The sequence below is a fragment of the Erinaceus europaeus genome, chromosome 19 (genome assembly GCF_950295315.1).
Source record: "Erinaceus europaeus chromosome 19, mEriEur2.1, whole genome shotgun sequence".
NCBI classification, from domain to species: domain Eukaryota; kingdom Metazoa; phylum Chordata; class Mammalia; order Eulipotyphla; family Erinaceidae; genus Erinaceus; species Erinaceus europaeus.
Genome location: NC_080180.1, coordinates 16580615 through 16597358, shown reverse-complemented (window position 1 = coordinate 16597358; position 16744 = coordinate 16580615). Strand labels below are relative to the sequence as shown.

The 16744-nt window shown below is 41.4% G+C and overlaps 1 protein-coding gene across 5 annotated transcripts in view; it reads left to right on the top strand.

Moving 5' to 3' along the window:
* The first annotated feature begins 7790 nt into the window (after positions 1-7790).
* Positions 7791-16744, top strand: part of DENND1B (DENN domain containing 1B) — a 206639-nt gene continuing 197685 nt past the window's right edge. For 2 of the 5 annotated variants that reach the window (XM_060178490.1, XM_060178491.1), the window contains exons 1-2: positions 7796-8137; positions 10465-10529. In XM_060178490.1, coding sequence (XP_060034473.1) covers positions 8121-8137; positions 10465-10529 — 82 coding nt within the window. In that variant the 5' untranslated portion in view covers positions 7796-8120. Of the gene's footprint in view, positions 8138-10464; positions 10530-16744 lie in introns of all 5 variants that reach the window. The other 3 variants (XM_060178489.1, XM_060178493.1, XM_060178492.1) reach the window with 3 other exon arrangements.

The window sequence follows — 16744 nt, the reverse complement described above, 5'->3', positions numbered from 1 at the left end:
AACTTAACTCTGTAATTTGGGGCATGTTTTCTGAAACAGAGAGAAGGAAATTATATTTGCTGCATTATTTTTAAGAACTTTGTCATCTTTCCATTGAAAAATTTAGTTGAATTTTATAAGTATTTGGATATATTCAGATTTGGTAATAAAGGAGCTATGAATGACCTGAATCTTTTGTATCTTTCTGGGAATTGGCTTTTAGTTTCACTGATATAGAATGCTCATTTTTTAGGTCCTTGTGTGTGAAAGCAGCTCAAGGAAGACATTGCTTCCAAATCTTCTCTTCTATATTCTCTCTGTTTAAATAGTAAGTTTAACTTAAATCATGGGCCAGCACGATAGCTCACTTGTATAGTGCTCTTGCTTTGCCACTCACATGATCCAGCTTCAAGCATGGCCGCACTCTACTAAAGGGAGCTTTGGTGATATGGTATCTTTCTCTCTGTCTCGATCTGGAAAAAAAAAAAGTTGACATGGAGTGATGAAGCCCCCAGTTGTGACAAAAATTAAAAGATTTTTAAAGGAAAAACAAATAGTACTTCACATGCCATTTTAAAGGAGACTTTATAGGTTCAAGCTCATATTATCTCTAAGTTGGCACAGTAGCTCACATAGCTTTGCCACATACGTGACTAAGTTTCCAGTGTGGCCCCGCCATATTAGAGTGAGCTTATTGCTGTGGTTCACCTCTCTCTCTCTCTCTCTCTCTCTCTCTGAATACTTGGAACAGTGAAACCCCAGCAATGACAAAAAGATAGTACACTAGTAAGATTCCTTTTATCTTAATTGATAATAAAAATTAGATTCCCCTAAAATATTTACAAAGTGATTTTCTAAAAACTTTTTTAAAAAATGATGTGTTTCTTCCATTATAAAAGAAGGCAGAAATACTAAGTAGTAATTCATCTAAGAGCAAGAATAGGGGGCAATGTAATGTCAGGTTCTAGGAAATACCTGATTTGGATACATGCAGATTATAACTCATGACAGGGTAGCATCTAAAAGCTCATTTCTGACAACTATTCAGAACCCCGAGTCTTGCTATAAAAATTGGTGCTTACAACTCACATAAATCATATACATATTGCCATAAAGTTTACTGTTGTGGCTCAGTGCTGGTACCACACTGGCACTATGAATCCACAGTTTCTAGGGGCCATTTTTTTCTATTTTATTTTGATAGGACAGAGAGAAATTGAATTTGGGAAGGAGAGACAGAAAAGGGAGAGAATGATAGATACCAGCAGACCTGCTGCATCTCTCATGGAATATCCCCCTTGGCGTTTGTGCCCACTCAGGTGTGCTGCCTCATGGAGTTAAGTTACATTTAACTTAATTTATGCTGAGAAAGTACTGATAGTATCATATCTAAAATTCTATTCTAAAGTTTATAATATTGTTTCTCTCTCCATAGTCCAAATCAGAAGGAGCTGTTAGGGCAGGTACTTGTGGATACCATATTCTTCATATCTCTCTGAGGTGCATTCCTTACACTAATGGATGTGGGGAAGAGGTTCCTTTACTGTGATCAAAACACAGTGGGAAACACGATAGCTGTTGCACTAAAAGCTCTAAGCTTCTATTTCATAAATACGGAATATCACATTTATATGAGGATATATAATAGACATGTGATATTTTAAGAATATATATGTCAAAATAGAAAAGGACCTTCATTGAGGGTGAAAATGGTCTACAGACATCTATCTACCACGAGGAGATGTGCTCATGTGTCAACATCCAAACTGTAAACCATTAGCCTCCCAATACAGTGGAATAAACTGTGTCTGGGAGTATTTGAGAATGGTTGAAGAAGATGACCATTCATTGGGTAAAAAGCTACTTGTTGGGCCAGGGGTGGTGCACCAGGTTGAGCGCACATGTTACGATGTGCAAGGCTGAGCATCTAATATGAAAGGGCCCTGAATTGCTAGTGCACAGCAAAATGTCACTCTGCTTGTGAACTATCTTTCTTCCTGGTACTGTGGATAAAGCACTGGACTCTTTTTTTAATGATTTCTTTTTTTAATTTATTTATTGGGGAATTAATGTTTTACATTCCACAGTAAATGCAATAGTTTGTACATGCATTAACATTTCTCAGTTTTCCATATAGCAATACAACCCCCACTAGGTCCTCCATCATCCTTCTTGGATCTGTATTCTCCCTGCCCACACACCCCAGAGTCTTTTACTTTGGTGCAATACGCCAATTCCAGTTCAGGTTCTACTTGTGTTTTCTCTTCTGATCTTGTTTTTCAACTTCTGCCTGAGAGTGAGATCATCCCATATTCATCCGTCTGTTTCTGACTTATTTCACATAACATGAATTTTTCAAGGTCCAGCCACGATGGGCTGAAAACGGTGAAGTATTCCATTGTGTATATATACAACTTGCTCAGCCACTCACCTGTTGTTGGACACCTGGGTTGCTTCCAGGTTTTGGCTATTACAAATTGTGCTGCTAAGAACATATGTGTACACAGATCTTTTTGGATGAAGCACTAGACTCTTAAGCATGAGGCCCTGAGTTCTGTCCCTGGCAGCACATGTGCTAGGGTGATGTCTGGCACCATCTCCCTTTCTCTCTCTCCTATCTTTCTCATGAATAAGTAGATAAAATCTTAAAAAAAAAAAACTTTCAGGGAGTCAGGCAGTAGCGCAGTGGACTAAGCGCACATGGTGCAAAGCACAAGGACCGGAGTAAGGATGCCGGTTCGAGGCTCCAGCTCCCCACCTGTGGGGGTGGGGGGTCGCAGGTGAAGCAGGTCTGCAGGTGTCTATCTTTTTCTCCCCCCCTCTGTCTTCCCCTCCTCTCTCCATTTCTCTCTGTCCTATCCAACAACAATGACATCAATAACTACAACAATAAAACAACAAGGGCAATAAAAGGAAATAAATATAAAAAAAGAAAAAACTTTCAAAAAATGAAAAAAAATGCCATTGCCTGTAGTACATATATTTTCGCTAGAAGAAAAAGAGAGAATAATTAGGAGATCTAAGACAGAAGGAGATAGTGAGTGGCGGACTTGTAGGTATATTTAAGCAAATGTTGATGTATTAAGCAACATTAAACATGCTTTAAAGTTTTGAAGGGGATTTTAATAGTCCTTGTGTTGTGTGGAAGAAGGCTAAGATAACAGAAATTCTGAGTACATTCAGTTAAAACTTGCCTACCATAGGCTGAAAGTAACTCAAGGATCTAACCAGTGGGGGGAGGGGGTGCTAAAAGGAGCCCAAGGTGGGGGGGTGGGGGGTGGCCCAGTACCCTGTAGTGAAGGAAGATGACAAACTGATGGAGTGTGCAGTGTGCTGACACCTAGCCCTAGGGAGATATGAAACTGCACACATAACAATAGCCAAGTAAAGCAACATTTCCCCAGTGAACAGATAAAACAAAAACATGCCTGCCTCAAACTTCTAGGATAACCACTAAGTGAACAGGAACGCTGTACCAAATTTCCAAACTAGATGGAGAAGAAAAAAACCAAAAAACAAACAAATAACAACAACAACAAACACACAACAAAAAGTTGATCAGGAGAAAGCAAATAGGTAGTACATCAGATAGCAGAAATAAATGAAAACACCTCAGTGCTTTAATATATGCAAGTAGTTTAAATGTTTGATCTGAGAGTCAGATTATCAGACGAGATTAAAAATCAAAATTAACATATGTTAGATAAATCTGGAACATAATGATTTAGAAAGTTTTAATGTGAATGGCATGAAAGTTATGCTAATACTAGGCCATACTAATGAGAAGAAAGCTGATTAGATGCTAAAGCAAAATGTGTTGGTAGATTTATAGAAAGTAATGGTATAATGATTAAGTTCATCAAGTAGCTATATGAATTATAAACTAGCATGGCCTAGGAGGTGGCTCAGTGGGCAAAGCATTTGACCTGTGATGAGAATCCAAGTCTGCCCCTTGGTATCACATGTGCCAAAGTGATGACGGTTCTCCCTCACTCTTTCTCTCTTTAGTAAATAGGTGAAATTAAGGGGGCCTGGCAGTGGCGCAGCAGGTTAAGTGCACATAGTGTTATGCAGAAGGATCTGTGCAAGGACCGAGGTTCCAGAATCCTTGCTTGCCACCTGCAGTGCAGTTTCATGAGCTGTGAAGCAGGTCTGCAGGTGTCTTCCCCCCATGGAATAAAAAATAGAAACAAACAAACAAAACAAGGCCTCTGAGAGCAGTGGATTTGTAGTGCCAGCATTGAATAACACTGAAGAAGGAAAAAAGTAAATAAGTAAAATTAATAAAAAAGAATTATAAAGCCAGCCTGGATATTATAAGAGTCCCAAAGTACATAAAGCAAACAGGGACAAACTATAAATTGAGATAGGCCATTCCACTATCATGTTAGGAGATTTTAATTAACTTCTCCTAATAATTGGATTGTACCAAGCAGATGCAAATTAAGTAACAGAAGGTATCAACAACACATGTTAGTCTTAATACCTAATCAAGGAGAAGCTGAGTGGTGGTATACCTGGTTGAGTACATACATTACAATGCAAGGACCTGGGTTCAAGTCCCCAGTTCCCACCTGCAGGGGGAAGCTTCACTAATGGTAAAGTAGTGCAATAGGTGTCTCTCTTTCTCTCTCCCCCTCTATCTCACTTTCTTACTTCCCTTCTTAATTTCTCTCTATCCTATCAAATAAATTTTTTTGGGGGGGAAAGTTGTTAAAAAATACAATAAAAAAACCTTAACCAATGATAGACATTTTAGACCACTAAACACAAGCAAGAAAATCCAAATAAGTCTCAAATTAAAAAATTCGAATGCTAGTAGCTGAAAGCTTAGGCTCATTGACAGTAATATAGACCATGCTCTTTGAGCACTGAGTTCTGGAAAAAAAATCCATATCAATTGTCAAGGAGGAAATATTGAAATATGACCCTGGGAAGAGCTAATGCTATTTGATGGTTTGGCCTTTGTAGACTTTTCTAACTGTCATGTCAGAAGTTCCACATGAAATGATTGATGCTAAAATTGTACTACTGGTTTCAGTAAACACACAGCTACGATACTTATACAAAATTCTTTTTCCAGTAATTTTAACGAATTATGCAAATGTTGAAAATCTGTATCTGTAGCCTTTCTACCCCAGTATAATATCAGAATAGATAAGCCTTCTCATTAAGGTCAGCCTAAAACATGAGTCTAGAAATATTTGCTTTGTGGTGTGCTTAGAAAGTATTTTCCCTTCTATGTACTTAGCATGAGTTTTGTTTTATACAGGAATATGACTGTCATTAAAAAAAAAAATCCAAACTAGGGCCTAGGCAGGTGGCTCAGCTGTAGAGTACCGGAATTGCATGCATCTGACCTTATGCAGGACCCCCTGAATCATATCAAATGGCTGAATAGTGCGCTGGCCTCTTTCATTCAGAACAGCAACACCACCAAATGGACAGGAAGTCATTCATATTAATGTCTCATCACAAATTAAAAACTCCTGATGTAGGTATGGAAGGTAATAGTTCTTTCTTTGGGGAGTTGGGCGGTAGCACAGAGGGTTAAATGTACATGGCACAAAGCACAAGGACTTGTGTAAGGATCCTGGTTCCAGCCCCTGGCTTCCCACCTGCAGGGGAGTCGCTTCACAAGCAGTGAAGCAGGTCTGCAGGTGTCTATCTTTCTCTCCCCCTCTCTGTCTTCCCCTCCTCTCTCCATTTCTCTCTGTTCTAACTAACGACATAAACAACAACAATAACTACTACAACAGCAATAAAAAGGGCAACAAATGGGAAAATAAATAAAAAATAAGAGTTCTTTCTTTGGAGAATAATTTGTGATAGTGAAAGGAGAAGTTCAAGGAATTTAATAATACTTGGAGAAGAAGTGGTTTTAGTTCACAGAAAAAAAAATTTTTTTCCCTCAAAGCCTTGGTGTATGGTGACTTTGTAGACAGAAAAAAAAAGTTTTGTTTTTTAATCTGGGAAAAATTACATCGTGTTGTTTGCCTAATTGTGAAACTGAAATCCACAAACCAATTTCTCAAGACATCACACAAATTTGCAACACTAACCTGAACTTCACATAGTTCGTGTGATATACAAGAAATAATCCCCATTTTATAAATGTAGGAACTGAGAAACTGAAGTTCAGTGTCTTGTCCCAAGTTATGATATGACAGCATGTTATGCTAATGTATGATTGATTCTTTCCCCATTAAGTCATGTCCTGATTTTTTTTTTTACTGTTAGGGTTGTGGATATGGAATATACCTGGTAATGTTGACGAACCCACCTTAGGCAAGAAAATTTGACTAGTGTATTGAGTTTAGTTTTAGCTTATTTGATTCTTGACTCTCTGAATTCCCAAAGACTCATTTGACTTTTTTTAAGTATAATTTTTATTCTTTATTTGTTGGATAGAGCCAGCCATAAATCAAGAGGGAAGGGGGTGATAGAGAGGGAAAGAGACAGAGAGACACCCGCAGCCCTGCTTCACCACTCATGAAGCTTTCCCCCTGCAGGTGGGGACGGGGGCGGGGGGCTCGAACCCGGGTCCTTACGGATTATAATACATGAGCTCAACCAGGTGCGCCACCACCCGGCCCCCCTCATTTGACTTTTTATGTTGCATGACTCACACACTATTCATAATACACTTGTTTTCCTCTCATCATTTTACCTTTTGCATGAATAAAATCTCAAGCAACCCATATTTGGATGAAAGACACAGTGGCCATGGGTCTGGGTTGGTGCCATTAGCCAGAAAAGGCATTCTGGGAAAAGGGTTGTCAAATAGTCTTCATCTTTTCAATTCCACCCTCCACCCCCCCCCCCCCCTTCAGTAGATACTTGTCACAAAATAGCAGAATAGGAAGCAAGGTGATACCAGGTAGAAGTAAATGATTAGCACCAAGTATACCTGCTCAGAACCCCAGCTTTGCCATTAAGTAGTAGGGTAGCCTGGCCCGTTCTTCATATTAATAAAATGATGGCGATACTGTGTATTAGACAGTTATGGAGAACACTGAGGCGATGCATGTAGCTTGCTGAACTCATACCTGAGTGCTCTGCATACTTTAGCTCTCTTTATAGCAGCCCCTCACACAATGCTTTAGGGATGGTCCCCTCTTTGAGCTCCCCTAAGCTATAAGGCCTCGCCACTGTGTGAATGTGTGTAAAAGTTAGTTCTGGGTTGTGCTGCAGTCCTAGATACAGTAATGTGCAGGCGAATGGTGCACTACCATCTCGCTGCTTGACCGGGCAGTCTAGCAGGTGCACGTCTGAACATTCCTGAATCAGGAGGGGGCAGCTCCGCATTTCAGAGTGTTAACCAGGCCACACAGCTGGGAGTGAGACAGGAGCCTGGAGCTTCAACGTGGGCTCTGCATTTGCAGCTAGAGATGGAATGTTACCAAAGGCACTAGCAAACAATGCTTGTACATTAATGATCCCATCCCAAAGGCTTACGGTGTGGAAAATACAGAAAGTGAAGGGACTTTTTTGCAGATACTTAGCTCTTGGAAGGGCAATGGGGGTGATGGGCGTGGGGTTGGAGGTGGGGGTGTAGTCTCCATGCCCTGGAAACCAGGACTGGAACCAGAAAGGAAGCTGGCTGGTCAGCGGCTAAGTTGATGACAGGGTGTAAAGCGGTAGGTGCCCCCCAGCCCGGCCTGCAGGTGCGCTCCCCGCGGGGCTGCTCAGGCCGCGGGGGCCCCGCCCAGGGCTCGTCCCGGCTGCCGGCAGCGCGGCCCAGGTGAGCTGCCCGGCGCGCCGCCGAGCGCCCCTTCCCCCTCCGCGACTTCCTGGTTTGCAGAAGGTGCAGGAGCCGCCGCGGGCGGCCGGGGCGCAGGAACCCGGAGGCCCCATTGCGGGTGGCGGCGGGGACGGGGGCGGCGGTCGCGCCGCTGCTGGAGCTGCCGCCGCCGCCGCCGCCGCTGCTGCTGTCACAAAAAGGCTCCGAGGGTGGGGTGGGAGGCGGGGAAGCGCCGGGGGCGCCGCCGATATGGGCACCGGCCCGCCGCCGCCGCCGCTGTGAGCAGCCTCCTTCCCCGCGGGGCGGCGCGCCCCTCGGAGCCGGGGCCGTGGGCTTCCAGGCCGGAGCGCGGCGCGGACGGACGGACGGACGGACGGCCGCACCCCGACATGTAACCATGGACTGCCGGACCAAGTGAGTGGGGGATCCGGGAGGGCGGGGGGCGCCGCTCCGGGTTGGCTGGGCGATCGGCGCCCCGCTGACTCTCCTGACCACCGGCCGGGACCTGGCGGCGGGGGGTGCGGCCCGGGCCCCGACACCCGCGGCCGGCGGGCGGGACGGCGCTAGGCCGCAAAGCCTGGCGGGCCCCGCGTCCCCGGCGCGGCGGGGCTGCAGCGGCCGAAGCGGCCAAGCTGACTGCGTGTCTCCCGGGGAGGGGGCGGCCGGCGGCCGCGACACCCCCGCCCGGGTCCCTCCTTCCCGCCGCGTGTCGAACGTGACTGTCGCGGGCGGTGCGGTTCCGCGCTTCTGACTCGAAGGGTCTCCCTAGCGTTTGGGTAGACCTGTCCTGCTCAAGTGTGTGCAGCCATGGGTCGCCTCTTCTTCTCATTTGCCTCCTTAGGAAATGAGATTCTGCTCCCAGGCTGGTTTGTTAAGGCACTGCGAGCATGCACGGGGCTTGCCAAATGGTGTTCAGGCTGATCTCCCCCCCCACCCCCCCCACCCCCCCCCGCGTGCTGGCCATCAATGAGCATTTTTCTCGAGGGGATTCAGTCGGTAAAAAGCAATTTGCATACATGTGGTGACTTTGTTTCCGGTGTCTTAGAGGCGGCGAGTCTTACATTTTTTCTCTTAAACATACTTTGGAAAGAATTCCTTCCTTCTCCCTTTCACCATATATATATATATATGCCAGAGTTTCAAGTACTGGATATCCTGTATACTTCATGTTAATGTGTAAGGCTTTTTTTACATTTCACTGTCTAACTGAATCATCTTGGCACCTGAGAGATTAAAAAGATCAATAAGAAAATTCTACGGTTTAGAATTAATTTCTTCACTACTGGATATTATGGGAAGGCCCAGTAAGTGATTTTTTAAAAAAAATAGACTTTTTGACATTTATTGGTTCCTGAGAGAGGAGTTCACCTGAGACCACATGATCCCTGTTGGCACACTTTAATCGTGGGAGGGTGAGGAGATGTATATCTGCAAGTTCACTTATGCTGCCAACCACTTCCTATGTTACTAGATTCTTGTAATTATTGAAAGACGTTTTAATTATTATTTTATTAGAAATCTATGTTTACCTGCAAACCAAAGGTGACATTAATTTCTTGGGAAATATATATTAAAAGCAGCCAATGTACACAGAAACTGAGTTCTGCCGAGGAGGAATAACAGAAATAAATTAACACTTTAGTCACGTGGTCATTGTGATATCACACTGCTTCATCTTTTATCTTCTGGCTGAAATGAAAAAGGCTTATGCTTTGAAAAAAAAAGTGTCTCAATAGATCTCAATTTGCTTTTTGAAATTAAACCACTGAATAGGCTGAATGTGTAAAAAGTAAAGATACTGATGACTTCTGAATGAAGCAAAGCAACTTTCATGAGAAAATATAATTCTTTCCAATTTTCTCAAAGACAGATGACGTAGCCTTGACATCTATTGGTATACTTGACATCTATTGGTATACTTGACATCTACTGGTATACTTTGCTACTTTAAACATACACACAACAGTTGCAGGCCAGCAAAATAGCTCACTTGAAAAGTGCCGTGCTTTGCCATGTGTTCACCTGGGTTGGAGCCTAGTCCCCACTACGCTGGAGGAAGCTTTGGTGCTGTGGTCTCTCTCTCTGCATTATTGCCTCTGTCTCTTTGAAAAAGTCATTGCAGAGGTGAAACCCCAGTAATGACAACATTTTTCTTTACTCATAAATACAGTCATTACATCTGAAAACAATTATGTATCACAGTTAAAGAACATTATAAATGATTTTTGGTGGTCTAGAATGTGACATGTAGAACCAAGTTTTTTGCAGCAAGTCCAAGACTGTTGTCAATCTTGGTTGGCAGAACTGGCATCCGCAGCTGTATCATCCTGAATACGTCTGGTCTCAAAATTCTATCAGCAGAAAAGGGACATACTGTTTTGGACAAAGACACTGCTGTACACTTACATGACAGTTTATAAAGTACACCTACATATACTGTTTGACTTAGAATGCTTATAACTACTCTGTGAAGTGGACACAACTTTGCTAGGTAAGAAAATAGGCCTAGAGGTTAAAATGTCTTACCTCAAATCTCATACCTTCTTAGTTCTCTTAAATTGCTGAAGTGGAAAAAAATGTTAATTTTCAGTATGTTGTGGTGATGTAATTTTATGTTAAATACTTTGAAAAAAGAATAAGGTGAGTTTCTAGAGTTAAGGAAATAGTAACTTTATATAGATAATTGGTTTGTCACAGGAAGTAAGTACAACAACAACACTTTTTTTAATCCCCCCTTTTAGGGAAAATCCAGAAAGGACCTTTGACTTGGTATTGAAAGTGAAATGTCCCACTTCAGAAAATGAAGGTATGTATGTATATTATTCCTTTTTTTAATCTTCCACTTTATTAGTTGTTTAATGGTTTATAAGACAGCTGTTGACATGTAGGTATAGCCTTTCATTTCCCTATGGTAGGACACTCTCTACCCAACATAAGGTTAATTCTTTTTTTAAAAAATTATCTTTATTTACTTATTGGATAGAGACAGCCAGAACTCTAGAGGATAGGGAGAGATATAGAGGGAGAGAGACAGAGAGACACCTATCGCCCTGCTTCACCACTCCGAAGCTTTCCTCCTGCAGGTGGGGACTGGGGGCATTGTAACTTGTGTGCTCAACCAGGTGCACCACCACCCAGTCCCATAAGGTTAATTTTTAAAATTCTCGAGTCAGGGGTGGGTCAGGCGGTAGTGCCCCAGCTTAAGTGCACATGGCACAACGCGCAAGGACCGGCGTAAAGATCCCGGTTCGAGCCCCCCCCCCCACCTGCAGGGGAGTCGCTTCACAGGCGGTGAAGCAGGTCTGCAGGTGTCTATCTTTCTCTTCCCCCTCTCTGTCTTCCCCTCCTCTCTCCATTTCTCTTGGTCCTGTCCAACAGCATCAATAACAGCAATACTAATAATAACCATAACAACAATAAAACAAGGGCAACAAAAAGGGAAAAAAATAGCCTCCAGGAGAATTGGATTCTTGGTTCAGGCACTCAAGCCTCAGCAGTAATCCTGGAGGCAAAAGTAAATAAATAAATAAATAAATAAATAAAGCACGAGTCTATCAAAATGAGAGTTAATGTTGTAGACAAATGGAACATGATGATATCAGGTTAATAATAGGTTCAAATATATATTCTGTATCTGGTGTCTCAGATGTTTGGTAATGAGATAGGTGCCTGGTCTTTGTCATGAGATCATAGCAATCATGCCTGTTATCTGTACAGCTCATATTTCAAGTGTCTATACAGACCAAATAACTTGCAACCCAACTTTCTGTAATTTCTTGATAACATTATTATTGGCTTTAGCATACCATTTCATTTTCTTCCATCGGTTTTGGAAACTATTGCTCTTTTGTGTGTGTGTGTGTGTGTGTGTGTGTGTCAACATTAAAGAAACCTGCCAGTATACATGGGAGCCGCATCAGTTCCCTCTTAAAGTTTCTAGAACGCAGAAAGCAGAGTAGTAGCCTCTTCTGTTGGATATACTCCCGTAACATAGAACTTTCCAGAAATGGGTGAAGAATAAACAGTAATGTGATATTACTTGAAAGGGTTTCAACTGTGAGTTCTATGTAACTTCCTACAGAGATGAGAACATTTGTAGTATTGTGATGCCCCCTTGTTACATGTATAGATGGAAGGGAGAGGGAGAGGTGGTGAAAAAATAGTAACAGCATCTCTTCTTCCTTATGTTCTTGCATTGTGTTCTTCTCTGATATGTTGGTGTGTTCTCCCCATGTATGATTTTACTTCTGGTATGCTTTGACCTTAGATAGCATGTTGATGAACTATGGAATTTTGTGGAGTTTGGCCATTCTAAAGCCGTGATGGGAAGTCCATTGATTCTCTCAGGTCCAGCAACTGGCCAGTAGTTCTTTGCTCTTCAGCAGTTTGGAGCTGCACACCTTAAAATAGAGGAGTCCAGCCCAGCTGTGGAGAGATGGGACTGGCTAATTTTAGGTAGGAAGTCACACAGATCCCTGGCTCTTCCTGTCTTGCTTGCTGTACTGCTGACATGTTTGAACTACAGCTTTGGCCATATTTGTCCTTGGGCAAGAAGTGACCTCAGGTTGTAGTGAGCTTTTTCCCTGAACAGAGGTTATATTTTTGTTACTCTCTATGTATTAAAGTTTGTCCATTCACATTCTTCTCGAGTCAAAACAGGTTCTCTTTGAAGACTCAAATGGATACAGTTTTTTTTTTCAGCTCCAATTTAAACCTTTTCTGTAGTTTATTTATGGTATGAATACATCTTCAAAATACCTACCATAACATTAGCTGTGACACATGAAGTAGGCTCACCCATTGTGTTCCTGTAACAGGCTAAATTCCTCTGGAAAGCTGGATTTCTCTATAATTTTGAATGTCTGAGAAAAAGATATTTGGTAAAGAATTCTCTGCCTTTTCTAAGATGCGGTATGGGCATGTGTCAAGAGAGCTTGTGTCCTTTCTGTAAAGAATTCTGAGTGATCTGCCTCTTCCTTCCTCCTTTTGCCCTTTCCCATGTTTTAGAAACTAGTTTTTCCAGTTTTTATTTCTCTTCTTTCCTAACCTTCTTGCCTTTTTGTGCTGCTGTTCTCATTTAAGTCACTACTTATTAAAACCGTCTTCACTTACATTTAGCCATTTATTCATTATGATGAAATTGGCAATGTTAAATGCTGTTGTTCTCTGTAGATGGCAATTAATACATTCTATCCATGTATTCCATTAATCTAATCGGTAGCACGTTTTAATGACTTTTTTCCTTTGTACTGTGACTAAGTAGCATGGATATAATTAATATTTTAAGGTTTAGAAAGTTGCATTTTGTTATGTTCTGGAAAGTAATGCTACTATATAGCTAAAATCTTATATCAGATTAAGAATTTGATACTTCTAAATGTTTTATATAGCTCCAGAAATTATTAGTGTCTTATTGTAATACTTCTGTTTAATTGTCAGTGACATTTGAATAAGAGTTTGAAGTATGCATTCATTTTCTATTTTTACTATTTCAATTTTTACTCATTTATTTTTAGTAGAGCCCTCTTCAGCTGGCTTATGGTAGTACCAGGCATTATTTATTAATATTAATTATTATTTTTAAAATATATTTTTATTTTGAGATTAATAATATGATAGAAGAGTTTAAGATTACAATGTATAGTTCCACAGCACCCTGTCTGTATCTGCATTCTGTATCCCCACCCTCCCAAAGATAACAACCGCAGTTCTCTCTCAAGTCTTATAGTTTGCTTGCTTCTGCTTTTTTTTTTTTTGGCAAGTTTACGTAAATCAGATATCTATCGTCCACATAAGAGTGAAACCATCTGGTAGTTGTCTTTCATCTCTTGACTTATTTCACTAACCATAATCACCTCCATTTGTTCCATCCGTTGTGTCCCAAAGGACACAATATCATCTTTTTTGATTGCAGAGCAATATTACACGGGATATATAGACCATAACTTCTTTATCCAGTCATCTGTTAATGGGCATTTAGGCTGCTTCCACTCTTTGGTTATTGTGAATAATGCAGCTATGAATGTAGGGGTGCATATGTCCCATCTAATTAGTGTTTTGAGTGTCCACTAGATAAATGCTTAAGAGTGGCATTGCTGGATCATAAGGTAACTCTATTTTTATTTGTTTAAGGACTATCCATACTATCTTCCAAAGGGGCTGCACCAGTTTGCATTCCCACCAGCAGTGAAGCCAAGTCCTTTTTCTCTATAACCTCTCCAACATCTGTCACTTCCTAGTTTGTTGACGTGAGCCATTCTCTTCAGTGTGAAATGGTGCCAGGCATTTAACCTGGGGCTTTCTGTGCCTCAGACATGAAGGTCTGTTGCATAGACAGCTCTTATTTATTTTATTAATGATTTAATATTGATTTACAAAATTATAACAGGGTAATAATTCCACACTGTTCCCATCACCAGAGTTCTGTGTCCTCATTTCCTCCATTGGAAAATTGTAGTAGTTCTCTCAAGATTACAAATATGGGTTTACTATTACTTCTGTAACTATCTATCTCTATATATTTGCCCATTTTCCCCCAAGGCCCTGCATTCCCTTCTTTTCTAAGTCACACTCACACCTACTGCTACTTCTGAATGTTTTTTCTTTTTTTCTCTTTTCTCTCTGGGTCTCGATGGCATTGGAGCTCAGAGCCTTTTGGTCATCTTCCCCCAACATTTCTCCCCCCAGGAATATGGACCAAAATTCTTTATGGGGCTGGAGTTCTGGGTTCTATGTTAAATGTTTCTCTTCTTCATGGGTTTTGAACTTGTAGAGCTCCAGCTTGCTAAGCCACATCTCTACCTGTGGGCTACCATTCTGGCTAGGTATAGTTTCTGTAACTGCTTCTTTGCTGGATAAACAGCTATTCTATTTTCCCTGGCCGTACATCCACTTCTTTTTTTTTTTTTTTTTTTTTTTTTTGCCTCCAAGGTCATTGCTGGGGCTCATTGTCTATACCATGAATCCACTGCTCCTGGAGGTCATTTTTCCCATTTTGTTACCCTTGTTATTATAGTTGTCATTGCTGTTGTTGTTGTTGGATAGGACAGAGAGAAACTGAGAGAGGAGGAGAGACTGAGAGGGGGAGGAAAAGACAGACACCTGCAGACCTGCTTCACTGCTTGTGAAACGACACCACTGCAGATGGGGAGCCGGGGGCTGGAACCGGGATCCTTATGGCAGTCCATGAGCTTTGTGCCATGTGCGTTTAACCCGCTGTGCTACCCTGACCCCCCCATCCACTTTTTTAAAGTAGGATACATTGTTTTTGTTTCCCCTAACATTTAAATGACCCCCATCCACTTTTTTAAAGTAGGATACATTGTTTTTGTTTCCCCTAACATTTAAATGAACATGAATGATGTTATGCAATGCGGGCCTGGAAAACAGAATGTGTAAATTTGGGTGTTTTGTGGTAGAAATATAAAGCCATTTAATTAATTTTTTTTAAGTTTTAATGTGTAAACATGATATGTCATATAAGAAGAGATTCAGAAGTAGGTCATCAGAGATTTGATTCTTTCCTCTATCTGAACTCTGCCACTCAGAGTAATGGTCTCACTGGAAGGTGATTCCTTGTGGTTACAGCATGACTATCAGAGGAGTTGCACTCTCTCACATATGACAGAAACTGGTTTTTCATGACTCTGTAACATAGGCCTGGTCATTCCTGCAATAATCCTTTTTGCAAGAATAGAGATGAAAGGGTGAACAGCAAGGTTGTCACAGTTGGCTTAATAAACCACTGGCAAGGAATAATCAATGTTGGGAATTCAGTGAAAATGCTCTTTCATTTCTCAGTATATTAGTTTACTTCTTGAATGAATCAGTTATTTCTTAGAATATTGTTTTCCTTTTTGAAGACTGATTAACTTAGTAGGAAATAAGGTGCTTAGGCTGGAATTGTTTAATGCTAAAATTGGCATGTTTCTCTTGTTCATGTTTTAAGAGAGAACTTTTAAATTCTTTCCTTTATCCTGAATAGTTTGGATCCAAAAATTGTTTCTTTTACTTTTATTTATTTATTTTTTGATGGACCAGGACCGTTTACATGTGTGAGTTCATTGCTCCTGGGTTTCTTTTTTGTTCAGAGATAGATGGGCATGGAAGAGAGTCCTCTTCCTGGTGCAGTGTAGGGACTTGAACCTGAGCCACAGGTAAGGGAAGCGCTGCACCTGGCAAGCTACTTCTTCAACCCCTACCTCCGAAGTATCTCCAGAAACAAGTTGTATTTTTTTTTTCTTTTTCAGATAGATTGAGATAGAGAGGTAGAGAAAGAAGGGGACAGAAACCATCACATAGGAATTTCCTTCCATGCAGAGGGAGCAGGGCTCTAGTGTGATTGTTGGCAGCATACTATCCAAGTGAGGACAAATTATTATTAACTAAGTTTTTTTTTTTTTTTTACTTTATTTATTGGATAGAGGCAGAGAGAAATCAAGGGGGAAAGGGAGGAAGAGAGATAGAGTGATACCTGCAGACCTGCTTCACCACTCATGAAGCGTTCCCCCTGCAGGTGGGGCTGGGGGCTTGAACCCAGGTCCTTTTGCATGGTAACATGTGCACTCTACCAAGGGTACCACCACCCATCCTCCTATTAACTAAGTTTTAATTAGTGATATGAAGTGGCATTGACCACTGAAAAAGAACTCAAAGGTGTTAGTAGCTCTGGTAAGGCAACTGTCATCCAACGTATTGCTTTTTAGACTTGTTTCATTAAAACTATTGGAGAGAATTCTGTGAGTGGAAAATTTAGTGAGTTGCCAGGACCCTGAGTTTAGACGCATCGTAGGGTAGAAAGTAACCACAACCAGTTGCCATGCAGCTGATCAGAAGAGGTCAGGTGGGAACAAACACACATGACACCACTCACTAGTACAGTGCCAAGTGTGTGCCCCTTACCCTAAGCTTCAAGGAGTATTTATTTATAACACTTATACATTACATGACATTGTTCAGATGAAACAACAGGTGGTTATACATTACACAGACAAAGATCACAGTACATTTCTAAGGGAGAGA